Source organism: Ovis aries, chromosome 8 (genome assembly GCF_016772045.2).
Source record: "Ovis aries strain OAR_USU_Benz2616 breed Rambouillet chromosome 8, ARS-UI_Ramb_v3.0, whole genome shotgun sequence".
Classification (NCBI taxonomy): Eukaryota; Metazoa; Chordata; class Mammalia; order Artiodactyla; family Bovidae; genus Ovis; species Ovis aries.
In genome coordinates, this window is record NC_056061.1 from 27,993,598 (window position 1) to 28,013,598 (window position 20,001).

At 43.3% G+C, this 20,001-nt stretch overlaps 1 protein-coding gene across 4 annotated transcripts; it reads left to right on the top strand.

Moving 5' to 3' along the window:
- The first annotated feature begins 1,223 nt into the window (after window positions 1–1,223).
- Window positions 1,224–12,295, top strand: ZBTB24 (zinc finger and BTB domain containing 24). 4 transcript variants are annotated; one of them, XM_004011211.5, is made up of 7 exons: window positions 1,224–1,391; window positions 2,054–3,040; window positions 5,620–5,787; window positions 6,493–6,576; window positions 7,244–7,327; window positions 7,926–8,007; window positions 9,517–12,295. In XM_004011211.5, the coding sequence occupies exons 2-7, from the start codon at window positions 2,083–2,085 to the stop codon at window positions 10,235–10,237; spliced, it is 2,097 nt and encodes a 698-aa protein (XP_004011260.2). In that variant the 5' UTR covers window positions 1,224–1,391; window positions 2,054–2,082; the 3' UTR covers window positions 10,238–12,295. The 4 variants fall into 4 exon arrangements, 1 of the variants encoding a protein (XP_004011260.2); XR_001042123.3 differs by lacking the exon at window positions 9,517–12,295 and having other exon boundaries at window positions 7,164–7,327; window positions 7,926–7,965; XR_003590117.2 differs by lacking the exon at window positions 9,517–12,295 and having other exon boundaries at window positions 6,498–6,576; window positions 7,164–7,327; window positions 7,926–7,965.
- Window positions 12,296–20,001: the final 7,706 nt, after the last annotated feature.

Sequence of the window (20,001 nt, forward strand, 5' to 3'; positions counted from 1 at the left end):
CCCCACTCACTGCAATTAGAGAAAGCCCGAGTACAGCAATGAAGACCCAGCACAGCCAAATAAATAAAGAAATTTTAAAAAGAAGCTAATCTGAAAAGGCTACATACCATGTGATTCCAGCTATATGTTCTGAAAAAGGCAAAACTCTGGAGATAGTAAAAAGATTCCTGGTTGGACTCCACAAATCCTGGGGTTTAGAGGCAATTCAGGACAAAGAGGGAAACTTCAAAGAAGGAGCTAATTTTAATAAAAACTAGTAAAAAAAAAAAAAAATGTTTAAAGAGCCAGGAGGTAATTATACCCGCTTTCTCAAAATCTCAGACTAGAGATGGCACGCTGGGATCTGGGAGGGTGTGTTGGGTGCCCTAAATTTAAAAGTTGGGTGTTAGTGAAGCATAAATTGAGAGAAAACGCTGAAATAGTTGAGTAGGAGGGGATTGAATTTGAGTGGTACTTGTAGACCATAACCAAAAGCCGGGCCTTTCTCCTAAGGGTACAGGGGAGCCACAGCGGATTCCATGCAAGCCAGTGACTCCAGTCTCTGGATGTGATTTGCATTTGGGAAGATCTCCTGTATGTATTCTGTGTATTAGCAGGAATAACACTGTAACTAAGGCTAGTCAGAAACTTTTAATAGTCTACTGAAAAAAGATGTTGAAAGTCTGAATAGCAACAATCATTTAAATGACAGCAGACAGGAATTAAAACAATAGGCCCGTCACATATTTAATCTCGTTTACCCCACAGCCACCCAGTGTTGGCGCTGGTGTCAGCTTCTCCATTTTACAAGTAAGGTAAAGAAGGTTGAGAGGATAAGTACAGATAACTTGATCAAGTTCACTCAGCACCCAGATCTGTTTGACTGCAGCGTTCTCTTCATTTCCTTGGACTAAGGTATTGGATGTTGATGCTGATGATCACGGTGGTAACGGTGAATGTAAAGGCGTTTTCATTCATTCCTCATACATTTGAGACCTGAAAGCCAGCTTTAGCATTCAAAAAGCGGAAAAGACAAAACTGATGAAGGTGTCAGTGAGCAGCTAACAGAATATAAAACTTCCCTAACTGCAGAGTGACGACACCATTACCGCCCGTTGATCCGCACTCACACCAGACACACGCCCTGCCGGGACTGTCCCTACAGCGCCTCCAGGGATAGCAGGCCCCGCCCCGCCCCGCCCCCTGGCACCTCCTTGGATCACGTGGTCCGGCATGCGCGCAGCAGAGTCCCGCGCCGGAGCTTCCGGGTTGGCTGCGACTACGGCGGCGGCGCAGGGACGCCAGCTGCTGGCCGGGCGGAGCTGGGAGCCTGGGCGGGCCCGGGGCTGGCGTGCCCGCCAGGCAGCCAGGGGGGCGGGCGGCGATCCGGACCCTGCCGGGCGTCCAGATAGGTAGGTCTGCCACCAACCCTCTGTCGGTGGGCGCTGCACCCGTGCGCGTATCGACTCCTCTCCAGCCGCCGCTCCCCGGTCGGTCCCCAGGGGTCCAGGCTTGGCGGTGGGGGGCCTCCCTCGCGGCCGGCTTCCCGCTGGGTGGGCTCCGGGGAATCGCCAGCCAGGCGCCTTGCGCCGCGCGCGGTCGTCCGCCAGGCTGGGCAGTCTGTGCCGCCTTTCCAAAGTGAGGGCCAATGCGCCTTACGTTATTGTCCATTGCAGCCACCTCCAAATTTACATCGTACCTGTGCGTTTTCTTCTTCCTTTCCATTTTTGTTTCACAGACAAAATGGCTCCTAATATGTGAAATCGAGGCACCGTAGTTTTCATTCTCGTGTTTGTGCAACTGTGGAAAGTTAGCGCAGTGAAGGACTTTAGAGATAGTAGATCCCAATTCCTTCATTTTACAGACCAGAAAACAGACCCCGAGAGGTCACGTGGACGTCGGAAGTTCACCCCAGCTGGATAATGGTACAATAGGAATAAGAACCCCAAAGTTTTTACATAATCTTTTAAAAGTGTTAAAAAAAAAATAGCTAACAAAAGTGAATAGTTCCTTTGGGCTGGGATTAATCTTGCTAGAGAATGTCTCCCTTTTAAACATTACTTTCTTATTTCAGGCTTAATCCTTCTTGAGCTTCTAAAGAAAATGGCAGAAACATCATCAGAGCCTTCTGGGCAGCTGGTTGTACACTCAGACACACACAGTGACACTGTCCTGGCCAGTTTTGAGGATCAGAGAAAGAAAGGCTTTCTCTGTGACATTACTTTAATCGTGGAGAATGTGCATTTCCGGGCCCACAAAGCCTTGCTTGCTGCCAGTAGTGAATACTTCTCAATGATGTTTGCTGAAGAGGGGGAGATTGGCCAGTCCATTTATATGCTAGAAGGCATGGTTGCGGACACATTTGGTATCCTACTAGAATTTATCTACACTGGCTGTCTGCAGGCCAGTGAGAAAAGTACAGAACAGATCCTGGCTACGGCCCAGTTCTTAAAAGTCTATGACCTGGTAAAGGCTTACACGGACTTTCAAAATAATCATAGTTCCCCAAAGCCACCGACTTTGAACACAGCTGGTGCTCCAGTGGTTGTTATTTCTAATAAGAAAAGTGATCATCCAAAGCGAAAACGGGGAAGACCAAGGAAAGTCAACAGTTTACAGGAAGGAAAGTCAGAACTGGCAGCAGAGGAAGAAATACAACTGAGAGTGAACAATTCTGTTCAAAACAGACAGAACTTTGTGGTTAAAGAGGGAGACAGTGGTGTACTGAATGAACAGATTCCAGCAAAAGAACTGGAAGAATCTGAGCCGACTTGTGAGCAAGCTAGAGGGGAGGAGATGCCAGTTGAGAAAGATGAGAACTGTGATCCCAAGACCCAGGACTCTGGGCAGGACAGCCAGAGTCGGTGCAGCAAGCGGAGGATTCGGAGGTCTGTCAAATTGAAAGATTACAAACTTGTAGGGGATGAAGATGACCAGGTTTCAGCCAAGAGGGTCTGTGGACGGAGAAAGCGCCCCGGTGGGCCTGAGGCCCGTTGTAAAGACTGCGGCAAAGTTTTTAAGTACAATCACTTTTTAGCAATCCACCAGAGAAGCCACACAGGTAATTATGCTTTTGCAGCTTATTGGAATGTGTTTTGGAGAAGTAACAGTAATAACAGCTTTCATTTATTGTGCAACATCTATATGATGGGCATTGTAACAAAGTATGTGTTTGAATTCTCCAAACTGTCTGGTGAAATACAAAACGTTATCCCAATTGTACAGTTGAAGAGACTAGGTTGTAGAAAGCTTAAAGTACTTGCCCAGGGCATCCATGTAGTGACAGAGGTGGGATGTGAACACAAGGAACCTGATTCCAGAACCTCTCTTCTTACCTGAAGTTGTTGCTTCAAGGCTTGAATGTTCAAGAATCAAGCGCTAGCCAAAATTAACCTGCTTTATGATTCTTGAAGCTTCCTCATGTTGACCACAGTTGTGTTTTTGCTCGGATATGTCTGGACAGTTCTCTCACTCAGCCATCTGTCTGTAAATGTTGTTTGCTTTTTGATCCCTCTAGCCCAAGGCTGGCCAATAGACCCTTTTGTGAGGATGGAAATGTTCTGTATCTGTGCTGTTGTTTTTGGTGACCTCTCACTTTCATGCATTGGAGAAGGAAACGGCAACCCACTCCAGTGTTCTTGCCTGGAGAATCCCAGGGATGGGGGAGCCTGGTGGGCTGCCATCTATGGGGTCACACAGAGTTGGACACGACTGAAGTGACTTAGCAGTAGCAGTAGCCCCAGGTGTATTTTGAGTGCTTGACATGTGGGGACTGTGACTAAGGATCTGAATATTTTAATTAAATAGCCACTATGTTGGACAGTGCAGCCCTAGGCAGAAATCCCTTCCTCCTTTGAGCTGTCTCTTATGTACCTACCTCAGTCTGCTTTTGATCAGGCAGTAGTTATATACCCTTCAGCCTAGTTGTAAGCATTAAGTATAGAGTCTGGTACTTGAGACTTCTTGTCATCAAGCAACCTGCTGCCTTAAGACCCAGCAGCGTCCAGCACTGTGGTTCTCAACCTGGCCCCACTGATGCCCCAAGGCGGGGGACAGGAGACCGAAGGTCGGGGCCAGAGGCCACACCCAACCCCTGCCTTCCTCACCCTCCCCGACGGGCAGGGGGAAAGACAGGCTAGGGTCCCCACGGACAGAACGACAGTCTCCCAGGGAGCTTCTAACACCACTAGGGCCTGGGTCCCAGCCCCAGAGCTGGTTTTATTGAGCGGTGGTGTTTTTAAAAGCTCCCTGAAGATTTTAAGCACAAAAAGCCTGAGAACCCTGAAGTTGGTTCTTTGAGCAAAATAGACACTTAAGAAATATTTGCTTGTCTGTGACAGAGGCTAAAGAGTTAAATAGTTCTATAAGATTTTAAGGAAAACAACGTGTAGGCTCTTCCCTTTCCCTCAAGGTGTCCTGCAGTTATACATTGAATCACTTTAGTGTGGGGCTCTTCTCCCATTTGAGTGGATACCAGTAGATCCATACAGTATGGAAACTCATCTTTTAGTTCCAGAAAAATTTCCTGAATGTAATCCTTGCTCTCTCTGGAACTCCGCCTATTTGGATGTTGAATCTCCTGGACTCATCGTCTAACTTTATCTTTTCTCTCCTATTTTCCATTACTTTTTGCTCTACTTTTGGGACATTTCTACTTTATCTTTCAACTTTTATTTTTCTACTTTTTTTTTTTTGTACTTCTGGGAACTCTTCGAAATTCTTTTTTTGTTTGTTTTTAAGTAGAATCCTCTTTTTGTTTCACAGTATAACGTCTTGCTTCTATGAGCCTCTTAATAACTTTTACTTATTTGTTATTTTTAAATGTTTTCTTTACTCTGGGAAGTGTCTGTTTTCTGCAGGTTGCTTTTTCTCTTCTCTGTTTTGTTATCTATTTCTACTGTGTCTGGTGGTTTGTGTGTTTTTTTTAAACTCATTTAATTATATGCAAGAATGGTCTGCTCATAGCTACTTGCAGCTCTGCAGGTGTGGAGAGGGCCTGTAGACATCCTGGCTGATACCTGGCATCAGGTCCTCAGTTCTTCTACTGCGGGTCCTTTGTATTCCAGGAAAAGAAGCTCCAGCGCCCACCTGGAGCCGTAGGCCTGGCTGCCAGTGTCCGGTGCAGGAGGAGGCAGAAGTTTTGGGGGTAGTCTCATCATCCCAGGTGTAAACTCTGACTTCTTGTCCCCATGGTAGTCCTATTCCACTGCTCTGGGTGACCTCTAACCCAGAGACCTCTAGTCTGGAGATCCTTTGTCTGATTTACCCTCTTCAAGAACGGTCTCCATCTTCCACTGGGGAGAAGGCCAGTCTCCTGGTTGCATGGAGACTGGATCTGTGTGTGGGGGTGGGGGTGGGGGTTGGGGGACCTAACTCCCTTTGAAACAGACTGTCATTTATTTCTTCCTCACCCCCATTTTCAGAGATAACAGATGCCACCAGCTCCTGACCTCACAAAGGCTGTCTTCAATTAGGTTGTGTATCCGTGCTCCTCGCCGCTGGCGTCACACTTGTCTGCTCCCACTTGCAAAATGTTATTGCTGATGTTGTCTCTCCTGCTAATTGTGATTTTCATTTGGGAGGGAACAAAGAGATGTGCAGATTCTTGCTCACACCATGTTTCTGGGGCTCTTCTTCCAGGGGAGCGACCTTTCAAATGTAATGAGTGTGGAAAAGGCTTTGCCCAGAAGCACTCCCTGCAGGTCCACACCCGGATGCACACAGGCGAGCGGCCATACACCTGCACGGTGTGCAGCAAGGCTCTCACCACCAAGCACTCGCTGCTGGAGCACATGAGCCTGCACTCAGGTACGGGCCTGCGCTTGGGAGCCTGCTGCCACTGGGTGCTTGCTCCTGGGGTGGGCATTACCATGCTCTAAATGGTCTTTTCTCAGTCTCAGGTCATTCCCCATGTGGGTTCATTTAAAGACAGAATTGTGTATCTCTCAGAGTGGTGGCTCAGAGGTTAAAGCGTCTGCCTCCAATGCGGGAGACCTGGGTTCGATCCCTGGGTCGGGAAGATCCCCTGGAGAAGGAAATGGCAACCCACTCCAGTATTCTTACCTGGAGAATCCCATGGACGGAGGATCCTGGTGGGCTACAGTCCATGGGGTCGCAAAGAGTCGGACACAACTGAGCAACTTAACTTTCACTTTCAGAGTGTAGTTTAGAGTTCTGCCCAGCCTTGAGCCTTAAACTAGCATTTGTAAACTGGCTGCTGAAAGTTGAGTGTATAATCAGAATGTGTTTAAACACCAGACTTCAGAATTATTTTACTTTGGACAATGTTGGGGGGAACTTGAATTCTTTAGCGCTCCCCTAGTCTCTACCACTCCCTATTGCCTTACATGCCTTCGCACATTGATGACTCTGAAGACATTTGGGTTTGTAGACAAGTCACTTGTGTTATTTGTAGAAAATGGGGACCTGGGCCCACTGTGATGCTTAATTACTTTATTAGTGAGCATTCTAGTTGTTTATAGTTTTTTGCGTGTTTTGTTTTTTATTTGGCAGGACAGAAGTCTTTTACCTGTGATCAGTGTGGAAAATATTTCAGCCAGAAAAGACAACTAAAGAGCCATTACCGAGTTCATACAGGTACAATAAAGTGAGAGAAAATTTGGGTTGGTGGGGGAGAAATGCAAATACAAATTGTTTCTGAATCAATAGGTTCATGTTGTAAAAGATAAGTGAGTTTTTAGGGAAGCAATCTAAATTAGGTGTCCTTGGGTTACTCTTACCACCTTGCAATTTATATTGAATTTTTATATTACAGTTTCTGTGCCACACACAGAAACGCTACAGAATTGGTACCATTCAGGACGCCACTTGGCTAAAAGGGCGCCAGTTGATTGGTTGTTAGTTGTGTCTGGACAGAGGTGTCACCACCCCATAGCTGTCAATCCAATCTTTCTCCAGCCTGGCCCTACCGATTGTCCTTTTTTTTCTTTCCTGTCAACTGATGAAAAATGAAGAGGAGATTGGGAGCATCATTTGAGATCAGTTGGCCACAGTCGCACCAGTGCTTTGAGAGATAAAGGGGATTTACACTTAGGGAGATGGAAAGGGTCCCACCTTTGTTTGGGAAGCAGTGAGTTGAGATGCATAGGAAAATATTAACTGTTACCAAAATTTAAAAATTGTTGTTGTATTAAAGTACCATATTTAAAGTGATTATTTTTCAGGGAAGTGCTTTAACACAAATCACTGAAGAAATGCAGGGACAGCATATATGCACTGACACTTTTTTTATTGTTGCGACAAGGCCACTCATTACCGGAATGCAACGACTGCCACCGCAAATTCATGGATGTGTCTCAGCTAAAGAAACATCTGCGAACACACACTGGTAAAAGTCCATCTCACCCTTTCTTGCTAGTGTATTTCGTGTTTTCAGGAGAGCAAGAACTGAAATATTCAGAATCCCTTCCTCAGGCTGTGCATATTGTGGATTGTGTGGGAACTTTATAAGTAGACTACTTTGAAAGCCCACTATCCTAGGTCGCACTATCCTGTGGGGAAATCACATCTGTGTAGGTTAGCAAGATGAAACATACTTACTGAGCACTATTCATAAATGAAACCTCACTTCATACTACAGAAAATTGAGTTGGCCAAAAAAGTCCATTTGGGTTTTTCTGTAAGTTACCCAATGGTGGACTATACAGGAGCAAATGTTTCCTCCACAGAATTACTCACCTCCTTGCTTCGGTGTTTACATGTTTGAGGGAAAGAACCACACCTTACTCTTTCTCTATGTCCTCGACACTTAGGACACAGTGCTCAGGTACACAGTAGGTGCTTGCTAAGTGCTGCATTTAGTCACTCACGCTTATTGAGGGTTCAAGTGGTATTGCCTTTGTTCTTTTTTATATTGTGAAACTGTAGGGGTGGTTTTCGCTTTTTGTTTTATCTAGAATAAAACAAACGTTTTCCCGTTTTTTTAGGTGAGAAGCCATTTACGTGTGAAATCTGTGGCAAATCTTTCACGGCAAAGAGTTCTCTTCAGACCCACATCAGGATCCATCGGTAAAGTTTCCCTCATACTTTTCTCCCATGGAGTTCTCATCCAGCCCTGGCATTCAGCAGGGTGACATCCATTACCGATACAGTGTGTGTGTTAGTCACTCGGTCATGTCTGACTCTTTGTGACCTCCCAAGGCCTATAGACCACCAGACTCCTCCGTCCATGGGATTCTCCAGGCAAGAATACTGGAGTGGGTTGCCATTTCCTTCTCTAGGGGATCTTCCTGACCCAAGGATCGAACCTGGGTCTCCTGCATTGCAGGCCGGTTCTTTACCATCTGAACTATAGAGAAGTCCCAGCCTGTGTTGTGCTTTCCCCAAAATTATTACTCTAGGAGAAATTCCTGGGCAGCTTATTATTTTGCTTTAAGAAATTCCTCATGCAGGCAAAATTAGGAAAACTGATTCTGACCAGCAAAAGTTTGAGTTATTGATGTCATTTGTTGAATTTTGATTTTGGCCTTGGGGGATGATCTAAAACGTAAATCTTCAATCAAAACTAAATTTTAAAATATTTATTTAATTATTTATTTATTTTTGGCTGTGTTGCATCTTTGTTGCTGTGTGAGGGCTTTTCTCTAGTTTTGGCAAGCAGGAGCTACTCTCTAGCAGCAGGGGTTTGGTTGCTCTGAGGCTTGCGGGATCTTCACGGACCAGGGATTGAACCCATGTCCCCTGCATTGCAAGGCAAATTGTTAACCACTGGACCACCAAGGAAGCCCCTAAAACTAAATTAAACTTAATATTTTCTGAATAAATTTTTTTGTTCACATAACTTGTTTCCAGAATTGATTTAGTAGTTCCTCTAACACAAATATATAGGGGCTGCTCATATTTTTAATTGGAGAAGGCAATGGCACCCCACTCCAGTACTCTTGCCTGGAAAATCCCATGGACAGAGGAGCCTGGTAGGCTGTAGTCCATAGGGTCGCACAGAGTCGGGCATGACTGAGCAACTTCACTTTCACTTTTCACTTTCATGCATTGGAGAAGGCAATGGTAACCCACTCCAGTGTTCTTGCCTGAATCCCAGTGACGGGGAGCCTGGTGGGCTGCCGTCTATGGGGTCGCACAGAGTCAGACATGACTGAAGCGACTTAGCAGCAGCATATTTTTAATGTTGAAATCAATCATATATATACTTGCTTGGCATCTAGAATCTAAAAATTGGCTGTGAGAACTAAAAACAAAAAAAGAACTTTTGTGACATGTATTAATATTTACCTTCTTATCTGAAGTACACACTGTGACCATAAAATTTTATCACATCTGACTCAGCCCCGCAGCCCCATCCTTAGACATCCTTCCCCTCCCCCATTTTTTTTTTCTTAAGACTAGAAACTGAAGCCCTTGGCAGGTGTGATACTTGCTCCAAGTCTTTAAGTTAGTAAGAGAACCAATGACTTAAGTCTCCAACTCAGGTTAATTTTCCTCTCCTCTGGACTGCTTCTCCCTAAATCGTCAGGAAGTAGTGAAGTCTGTTTTAAAAATAAAATGTACATTTTCTTGCAGAGGAGAAAAGCCATATTCCTGTGCCGTGTGTGGCAAATCCTTTTCTGACTCGAGTGCCAAGAGGAGACACTGCATTCTACACACCGGCAAAAAGCCTTTCACCTGCCCTGAGTGTAACTTACAGTTTGCTCGGTTAGACAACTTAAAGGCTCACTTGAAAATCCACAGCAAAGAGAAACATGCGTCTGATGCCAGCAGTATTTCTGGCAATAATAATGCTGAAGAAGTCAGGAATATTCTTCAGCTACAGCCCTATCAACTCTCTGCCTCCGGAGAGCAGGAAATTCAGCTTCTCGTAACCGATTCCGTACATAACATCAATTTCATGCCAGGTCCTAGCCAAGGAATCAGCATCGTCACTGCAGAGAGTTCCCCGAACATGACGGCAGACCAGACTGCAAACCTCACCCTGCTCACACAGCAGCCAGAGCAACTGCAGAACTTAATTCTTTCAGCTCAACAGGAGCAAACAGAACACATCCAGAGCCTCAATATGATTGAAAGCCAGATGGAGCCCTCACAGACCGAGCCAGTGCACGTCATCACACTCTCCAAGGAGACTTTGGAACATCTGCATGCCCATCAGGAGCAAACAGGGGAGCTGCATTTAGCGAGCGCTTCAGATCCGGCTCAGCACCTGCAGCTGACGCAGGAGCCGGCTCCGCCGCCAGCCACCCACCATGTGCCCCAGCCCACGTCGCTGAGCCAGGAGCAGAGCTGACCTGTTCACAGGCTCGGCTGCTCTGTTGGTCTCTTCTCCGTCAGCCCACTGTGACCAGCCTGTGTGCTTGAAGTTAGGCTTTCTGCAATGCTCACTTATGGATTCTTACAGGGAAGCAGTAGCTTGCTAAGCTAGCCGATAGCTTAATGCTTTCCATCCAAGGAGCAGGACGTGTGTATCATGTTTTATATCTAATGTTGATTTGGACTTAACATTTCAGTATTGACGAGTGGTTTTCATTTACTACATCTCTTAAAGACTTGGGTAACTTTTCTTTGAGGGCATTGTGTTAGAGTTTTTCTAAGTGAGTATTAAATATTCACAGCCATAGATAACGGTCTTGCTGATCTTTCTAGTTATATTTGATTTTTTAGAACAAATGAAATCATATGTTGAATTGGGTAAAATGGTTGGTTCCCCTTCCTTATTTGTCTTAGGCAACACAGTTGCTACTACAAGTTGGGGCTGAATGTAACAGATTATGACTTTGGGGACTCTGTCCTTTTAATAACTTCCAATCCCCTAAGATAGAGTAACTTCTCAAAATTTAATCTTTGCATGTACAGTGGGCTCATCATATCATGTTTAAGATAGATTCAAAGACATAGAAACTAAATGTCTATTTTAACTTGAAATTTACAAAGGAGGAAAGCCAAAAGGATAGGATCGTCTTTTAAATTCTGAATTCAGCTTTTCTGAAAAGCATAGATTGACGTGGTTTTTAAAAGCAGGTTGTTGGAAATTTAAAAGTGTAATTAAGGTGTGAAATTGGACAAGGTGTTCATCCCAAATTCTGAACTTTTTGTCAGCATTGATATTAATCTCCATGATGAAGATAAATTCTTTCTTAATTATCCTGGAGTGTAAAATTCAGTGTAATTTGTGTTAAATATACTGGATTCTAATTGATCTCTAAAAATGTTGATCTGTGTATTGTGTCTGGTAAGTTTTTTGATAGGAACTTAGTATAACCTATTTTTATCACAAAGTAGGTTAAATCTCACAAAATAGACACATAATTTTTTTTAAAGTAAATTTAATTTTAAAAATACTTTTGAGCCTCAGCGTCTTAGTAAGCCAGCATTGTCTATAATAGTGTGATTTCAAATAATCGTCAGAAGGTTAAATTATGTTTTTGTCAAGTTTTCCAGCCCAGCCTATTTTATTGAGTACTTTGACCACTTTCTCTCAAGTAAACTGATAGCAGGTTATTGAGAAAAGAAGGTGGGCACGGAGGAGCCTGGTGGGCTGCCGTCTATGGGGTGCACAGAGTCAGACAGGACTGAAGCGACTTAGCAGCAGCAGCAGCAGTAGTGTATGTAAATTAACAGTGTTGATTGAGAGTAGCAGTAATCGCCACTAAAATTAACAGGATCTTCACATCAGTCACTTCTTTGGTTTAGAGATCTTTGATTTCCACCCGAGTCAAATAAGTTTTTGGAAAAAATTTAGAATTGTTCAGGTTGAGAGAAGATGAAAGTATTTTTCTAACATGTCTACCAAACTATAGTTGTTTTATTGTATGTAATTCAAAAAATTCTTCAATGATTTATCTTAAATGTATCAGCCAAATTATGCTAAATCAGGCCTGACTGGAAACAATTTTTATAAATACAGTTATGTCCTAAATATCATTTCAGATTGTTGACTTAGTCATTTAAACTATTTACCTTAACCTTATTGTTAAAATGCATTGTCTTTACCAGCTTTTCAAAGCCTACTGGCCCACATCTTTTTCTCCTGGAGATATGTGATATTAAAGCAGATAAATGTTTAACTACTCATTCTGGGTAGCTGGATAATTATTAATTATTCAGGAAGTATGATCATGATCATATGACTATTTCAAAGTGAAGTTTAACTAGCTTTATGACAGTCTGCCTGTACTCTAAGAGAAATATAGTGTGAGCCACATGTATAATTTAAAATTTTCTAGTAGCCACATTAAAAACATGAAAGATGAGATTAATTTTAATAAAATCGCTATTTAATCTTAACATGTGCCAAGCTTTGCAGCATGTAAATATGAAATATTAAAATGTAATCATACTTGACAAATTCTTTTTTTCATACTATGTCTTCAAAATCTGGTGTGTATTTTATATGGGGACTGCACACTCAGTTTGGATGCTAATGTTCATGACACACTTGATGTGTTTTTAGGGTTCATACAGTTTACACTTGAAAACCTAGGTTCACATATCTAGGTTACAGATACAGGTTTTTCCCCAATAACTGAAACAAGTGTGTTTTAAAATTTGTATTAGAATTAATTAAAAATAAAACCTAGTTCCTCAGTCACAGTAGCTGCATTGTGAGCGCTTGGTAGCCACATGTTAGCTTGTGGCTCCTGGAGCACATGTTACCCGTCTCTAGCATGAGAGCCGGGCTCAGCAATAAAAATCTCTTTCGGAAGATTCTGGGTTATTTGACCAGCTGTCAAAGGGAAGTGAGAAAAGGAAAGCTTTATAAATCAAGTCTCTCTTCTATGTCCTAAATACACATTCTGTCCCTTTGAATTAAATCCTTAATTTTAGGGTTTCATTGTTTGCTTTGTCAGTCCAGGTGTGGGCACACAGGATCTTAGTTCCCCAATCAGAGATTGAACTCTTCCCCCCTTGAAACTCTCTCCCCTTGCAGTGGGAATATGGAGTCTAAGCCACTGGACCACCAGGAAAGTCCCTGAAATCCTGATTTTAAAATTCAGTGACTGCACCCAAAGGAAATGACATGGACAGAAAAATGTTTCTATTGCCTTTGAGAAGTTGTTGGCTCATTGTTTCACAACTTAGTTTGTATTAAGCTTGTGCAGTTGAAACAATTGTTTTAACAAATTGCAGTTCTTAGGGACTAGTTGAGAAGTAGTACTAGTAGAAGCCAAGTAAGTCTTCCCTGGTGGCTCAGACAGTTAAGAATCTGCCTGCAATACAGAAGACCCAGGTTCGATCCCTGGGTCGGGAAGATCCCCTGAAAGAGGGCATGGCAGGCCAGTCTTCTTGCCTAGAGAATTCCACAGACAGAGGAGCCTGGTGGGCTACAGTCAGTGGGATCACAAAGAGTTGGACATGACTGAGTGACTAACACTATAGAACTACAGCAGAAAATTATGCTTCCAGACTGCTGAAACCACCTTATCACTTTTGCAGATGAAATCTTTGGTTTTCTCTCGGTAGAAGGCTAGCCTTGGGAAGACTTGAGCTCTTGCCATCAAAATGAGCTGTCCTTGAGCTTGGCCTGTGTGTTTCTTGAAACTCCTCTTTCTGTCTCTCATCTGTGTATTTTTCTGCATCTGGTTCTTGTGCTGTGAATGTGAGAAACTGGTCACATGATGTTGAGGGATATGAGAGTCTCATTATAGATGCTTACACCTAGGTTTTCATAAGCTGGAGTAATAACAATATCTGCCTTGTTGAATCTTTACTGTAGGCCTTGAGCAAAGCCAGGTGTTTCAGGTCTATATCTTAGGACCTCTGAAACCTTTTCTATATCAGGGTGCACAGAAGGTCTCATATGGTACCCTTCAGTTAGAGGACTCCAGGCATCTCTGGCCATGATTGGCATATTAGTTTGCTAGGTAGGGCTGCTATAACAAATACTACAAACTGACTGGCCTAAATGACAAATTTATTTTCTCACAGTTCCGGAGGCTGCAAGTCTAGTATGAAGGTGTTGGACTGGTGAGGACTGGTGTCTTCTGAGGCCTCCTTGCCATCTTTTCCTCCTTGTGTCTTCACATGCTCTTCCTCTCCTGTGTTTTTATCCTAATCTCCTTATAATGACACTACTCATTGGATTAGGGCTTACCCTGGTGACCACATTTTACCCTGGTTACTTCATTAAAGGCAGTATCTCCAAATAGTCACATTTTGATGTATGGGCGTTAGTAACACCTGGCATCTGGAGTGAGAAGGGAAGTAGTGTTGGATACACCCATAACCCATTTGAAGCACAATCTTATTTTACTTAATTGTCATGATGTTTCTATATTATTACACCTATTTTACAGATGAGAACACTGAGGCACCGACAGATGACGCCCATTGCCCAAGGTCACACAGTAAGTGGCAGAACTGGAACTGGGGCACAGGGCTGGCTATTCCTACCAGATGGGTTTAATACCATCAGCCTTTTGAAACATTAAGCTGGGTTTCTCTTTACATATGATCTGCTTCATGTAGTAGAACTTTATTGACTAGAGGATCTGTTTATGAAATTTTAGCATACAATCATAAGCTTTTTCATAAAACAATAATAGTAAGTTAGCCTCTCTCCTACAGAATGCAGTAACGACCATATTAATAATACTCATGTTAGTATTTTACTACTATTAAGCTTCAAATCTTAATTGCAGTTTGCCAATTGAATAGAAGTTTCTACTAAAGTGAAAATTAACTAACATGAACTTCTGTAAGTGGGCCCTTTTTTCAAATTTCTGACTGAGGCTATTTTGTATTTAAGGCAGATTTGCTTTATTTTTGCTAACCTTATAAGTATTAAGGTAAATGTTCATCCTTAGTTTCCAAACTAAAATAAGCTTAAGTTCTCAGGAATTTAAAGAAAATACTTTGTCCTGCTTTTGTAAAGAGTAGATCTGGAGGACTTACCTGCCCCTCCCCCACCACCAAAATAATTCCCTTTGCCTTTTGTAAACAGCAGGTATAACGGAATGACCTCTAAAAGAAGCTGGAATGTCACTGTGATAGTTTATCTTGCTTTCAAATTCTTTACACTTAGTTAAACAACAAAAACATGAGTTGACTAGAATATGTGTACATATCATCATTCTCACTGGAAATGTACCACACTAGGAGAGCTTCAGAGAAGGCAGTGGCACCCCACTCCAGTACTCTTGCCTGGAAAATCCCATGGATGGAGGAGCCTGGTAGGCTGCAGTCCATGGGGTGGCTAAGAGTTGGACACAACTGAGTGACTTCACTTTCACTTTTCACTCTCATGCACTGGAGAAGGAAATGGCACCCCACTCCAGTGTTCTTGCCTGGAGAATCCCAGGGACGGGAGAGCCTGGAGGGCTGCCGTCTATGGAGTCACACAGAGTCTGACACAACTTAAGCGACTTAGCAGCAAGAGAGCTTTTGGGCCTCCCTGGTGGCTCAGACAGTAAAGAATCTGCCTGCAATGCAGGAGACCTGGGTTCAGTCCCTGGGTGGGAAGATCTCCTGGACAAGGGAATGGCTACCTACTCTAGTATTCTTGCCTGGAGAATTCCATGGACAGAGAAGCCTGTCCAAGAGTTGGACATGACTGAGTGACTAACACTTTCACTACTTTCAGAAGAGCTTTTATACTGAAGCTCATTTGATCACCTTCTCAACATAAAGTGTAGGAACTTTAGATAACATTAGGAAGAGATCTTAGCTTTTTTCCTTTATAAGTGAAAAATAGTACTATATCCAGTGTGACATATAGAAAGGGGAAAAGTTGAGCAGAGGTCAGGGAAATTTCTTGGTCTCAGAGCATAGATTTATTGTTTTGATTGATTGATTTTTTTTTTTTTTTTTTTTTTTTTTGGCCACACCATGTGGCATGGAGGATCTTAGTTCTCCAGCCAGGGATTGAACCCTCACCCCTTGCAGTGGAAGCATGAGCCTTAACCACTGGACCACCAGGGAAGTCCCAATTTGTTTTGAATTCTTAATATCCATGATATTGTTAGTCACTCAGTCTTATCTGACTTTTTGCAACCCCATGGACTGCAGCCTGCCAGGCTTCTCTGTCCATGGAATTCTCCAGGCAAGAATACTGGAATGGGTTGCCATTCCCTTCTCCAGGGGATCTTCTTGACCCAGGGATTGAATCCAGGTCTCCTGCATTGCAGGCAGATTCTTTACCATCTGAGCCACCATGGAAATCTTATCCATAATATTAGATCATTTAAAATATGGATTTGAAAATATTCCAAAGGAATAGTTTGGCTTTTGTTTTAGTTTGTTTCATCCTTGGATGAAAAGTTAAACTGAAGCTTCCTTAGGCTAAATTAGAGTTATAAACAAGAATGTCTACATTAAAAAAAAAAAAAAAACTACCTCTTATAGATAATTCTAGTATGATTAAGTGGCTTCTGGACAAATTTTCCTATAATCTTAATGTCTGAAGTATAAAATTACTCTCTTAACAAAAATATGGGAAAGTATTTAAACAGATCCTGAGCCTATTTGTATTTTTTAATCTCTGTCCTTTGTGTTATCTCAGAGTATATGAAATCATCATTGATTTCTGGGGAAAGTATTTGAATAAAAAGCAGCATATAGAGGATGAGGTTTCAGGGCAGAGTAAGAAAGGATGAGGGACCCAAATTTTCAAGTCCCTCACTCTTACCAGCCAAAAGAGAACGCTGGGATTCATTCTTGATGGGCCTCTCCTCATGCTCCACTCCCAATCCATCATCAAGTTATATCAGTTTCACCTCAGACTGTACTTTGAGTCCATCCACTTCTTCCATCCAAACTGCTGCACCATCACCACGTTCTCTTGCCAGTACGCCTGCCTTTCTTCCCCTCCCCTGCCCCCTTTTCTGCTGGAAATGGTGGTCCATCTGGGCTCACTGCTCTGCCCTGAGCATCAAGCACAGCGCCTTGCTAAATGCATGAATAAAACTCAGCAGTGGCCACAGGACTGGAAAAGGTCAGTTTTCATTCCAATCCCAAAGAAAGGCAATGCCAAAGAATGCCCAAACTACCGCACAATTGCACTCATCTCACATGCTAGTAAAGTAATGCTCAAAATTGTCTAAGCCAGGCTTCAGCAATATGTGAACTGTGAACTTCCTGATGTTCAAGCTGGTTTTAGAAAAGGCAGAGGAACCAGAGATCAAATTGCCAACATCTGTTGGATCATGGAAAAAGCAAGAGAGTTCCAGAAAAAACATCTATTTCTGCTTTATTGACTATGCCAAAGCCTTTGACTGTGTGGATCACAATAAACTGTGGAAAATTCTGAGAGAGATGGGAATACCAGAGCACCTGACCTGCCTCTTGAGAAATCTGTATGCAGGTCAGGAAGCAGCAGTTAGAACTGGACATGGAACAACAGACTGGTTCCAAATAGGAGAAGGAGTGCATCAAAGCTGTATATTGTCACCCTGCTTATTTAACTTCTATGCAGAGTACATCATTAGAAACGCTGGGCTGGAAGAAACACAAGCTAGAATCAAGATTGCTGGGAGAAATATCAATAACCTCAGATAGGCAGATGACACCACCCTTATGGCAGAAAGCGAAGAGGAACTCAAAAGCCTCTTGATGAAAGTGAAAGAGGACAGTGAAAAAGTTGGCTTAAAGCTCAACATTCAGAAAACAAAGATCATGGCATCCGGTCCCATCACTTCATGGGAAATAGATGGGGAAACAGTATCAGACTTTATTTTTGGGGGCTCCAAAATCACTGCAGATGGTGACTGCAGCCACGAAATTAAAAGACACTCCTTGGAAGAAAAGTTATGACCAACCTAGATAGCATATTCAAAAGCAGAGACATTACTTTGCCAACTAAGGTCCGTCTAGTCAAGGCTATGGTTTTTCCTGTGGTCATGTATGGATGTGAGAGTCGGAATGTGAAGAAAGCTGAGCGCCGAAGGATTGATGCTTTTGAAGTATGGTGTTGGAGAAGACTCTTGAGAGTCCCTTGGACTGCCAGGAGATTCAACCAGTCCATTCTGAAGGAGATCAGCCCTGGGATTTCTTTGGAAGGAATGATGCTAAAGCTGAAATTCCAGTACTTTGGCCACCTCATGCGAAGAGTTGACTCATTGGAAAAGACTGTGATGCTGGGAGGGATTGGGGGCAGGAGGAGAAGGGGACAACAGAGGATGAGATGGCTGGATGGCATCACTGACTCGATGGACGTGAGTCTGAGTGAACTCCGGGAGTTGGTGATGGACAGGGAGGCCTGGCATGCTGCGATTCATGGGGTCGCAAAGAGTAGGACACGACTGAGCGACTGAACTGAACTGAACTGAACTGAATGGAAATATGATTATTACCTCTGCTCTGCTTATAATCCTCTGCAGTTTCCCACTGCGCTCAGAATAAAATCCCCAGCCCATCTTCCTCTTGGGTCCCTTCCGCATTCTCACTTCCAGCTACACTGTCTTCCTTGCTGTTCCCGAAACACAGCCAGCAACTTCCTGCCTCAGGCTTTGAGGCAGGCAGTTTCTCAGGCTTGAAAGGTTTCTGCCCCTCCTCTCCGTCTCAGTGTCTGCACATCTGTCAGAATTCAGTGCAAGTGTCACTTCCTCACCCTCTAATTCTCTCCTACCCTTTAATCTCAGGCAAGCCACCTTTCATATCTGTCCACAGCACGCTACACTTTGGACTCAGCCGGTAATTATTTTACATTAGGAGCTGTGTCTGCTTGGTTAGACGGCAGTTGTGGCTCCTGACCCAGGACTGTGGGTGTGGCGTTTGAACACACTGACCTCCCAGTGTAAAGTCATATATAGGATGGTATAGAACCATCACCTGCAGTATTAGGGATCCAGTTTCTGACTCCAGGTTGAGGAGATGAAAGGATGGGAGGTGAGGTAAGGATGGCATTGCAGAAAGACAACATGGTGTAAATTAGAGGAAAGGAACCCTGTTTTAATGGCTCAGGTTTCTAACCTAGGCCACTACTCACATGATTTATTTGCAAAATCATTCGAATGGGATTCTTTTATTATTTTTTAAAATGTGTATTTATTTTTGGTTGCGCTGGGTCTTTGTTGCTACACAGGGACTACTCTCTAGTTGTGGTGGGGGGGGGTGGTTCTCAGTGTGGTGACTTCTCCTGTTGGCAGAGGAGAGGCTCTAGGTGCGCAGGCTTCAGGAGTTGCCGCTTGTAGGCTCTAGAGCGCAGGGTCAGTCACAGTGGCCCACAGACTTAGCTGCCCCAATGCATGTGGGATCTTCCCAGACCAGGGATGGAACTATGTCCTCTGAATGGGCAGTCAGATCATTATTCTATGATCTTTTTAAAAGACATTTTACCATCTGCCAGTTGGAGAGTCAGATTCTTAACCACTGAACCACCAGGGAAGTCCTGAGATTCTTTTAAAATGACTTTTCGTGGAATTCCCTGGCAGTCTAGTGGTCAGGACTCAGCATATCCACTGCTTGGGTTTGATCCCTGGTCAGAGAATTAAGATCCCAGAGGCCATGTGCCACATGGCCAATAACCAACAAAAAAGCCAGCTGACTTTTCACGTATCAGCCACTTATTTGACCCAGCATAAATTAGCTAGTGTGTTTGTGCCAGTATTTTTAGTTTTGTATACACATGTAATATGGATCGTGACTCAATAATGTGGCTCATGACTGTCTTTGAAGAAAGTCTAAAATAGAATTTGTTTTGGGCCTCCTAGACTGTACATTTCTTAGAATCACCAACATTGAGTAACAGGATTTTAGAATCAAAATGGATTGAAGAGATTCAGTAATTAAAGTGCCTCCATTTAGAGCTGAGACTGAAACATAGTGGTTGGTGACTTTTCAAGGTCACTTAAATTCATGTGAAGTAAAGCTGCCATCTGGCCAGATCTTCTAGATTAAAAACCATTCCCCATTGCTCTCTGCTCTACCGTGTATCTTTAATTAACATAGAGTGAAACTCCAAGTCAGCAGTTATTTTTAAGCATTGATGAAGTCATTATTCTGTGATCTTTTTTTAAAGACAAATTTTACCTTCTGTCATTTGGAGAGCCGCAAACCCCTATTTGGTTGAGATGCAAGTCATTGAGTCAAGGGCCAGACCATGCCGGGCCTCTGCTA

Excerpts from the sequence above, each read along its gene's own strand:
- ZBTB24 (XM_004011211.5), top strand. The coding sequence starts at position 2,083 with ATGGCAGAAACATCATCAGAGCCTTCTGGGCAGCTGGTTGTACACTCA. Across the intron at positions 3,041-5,619 it reads CCACCAGAGAAGCCACACAG|GGGAGCGACCTTTCAAATGT; the intron begins GTAATTATGCTT and ends CTCTTCTTCCAG. Across the intron at positions 5,788-6,492 it reads GCACATGAGCCTGCACTCAG|GACAGAAGTCTTTTACCTGT; the intron begins GTACGGGCCTGC and ends TTTATTTGGCAG.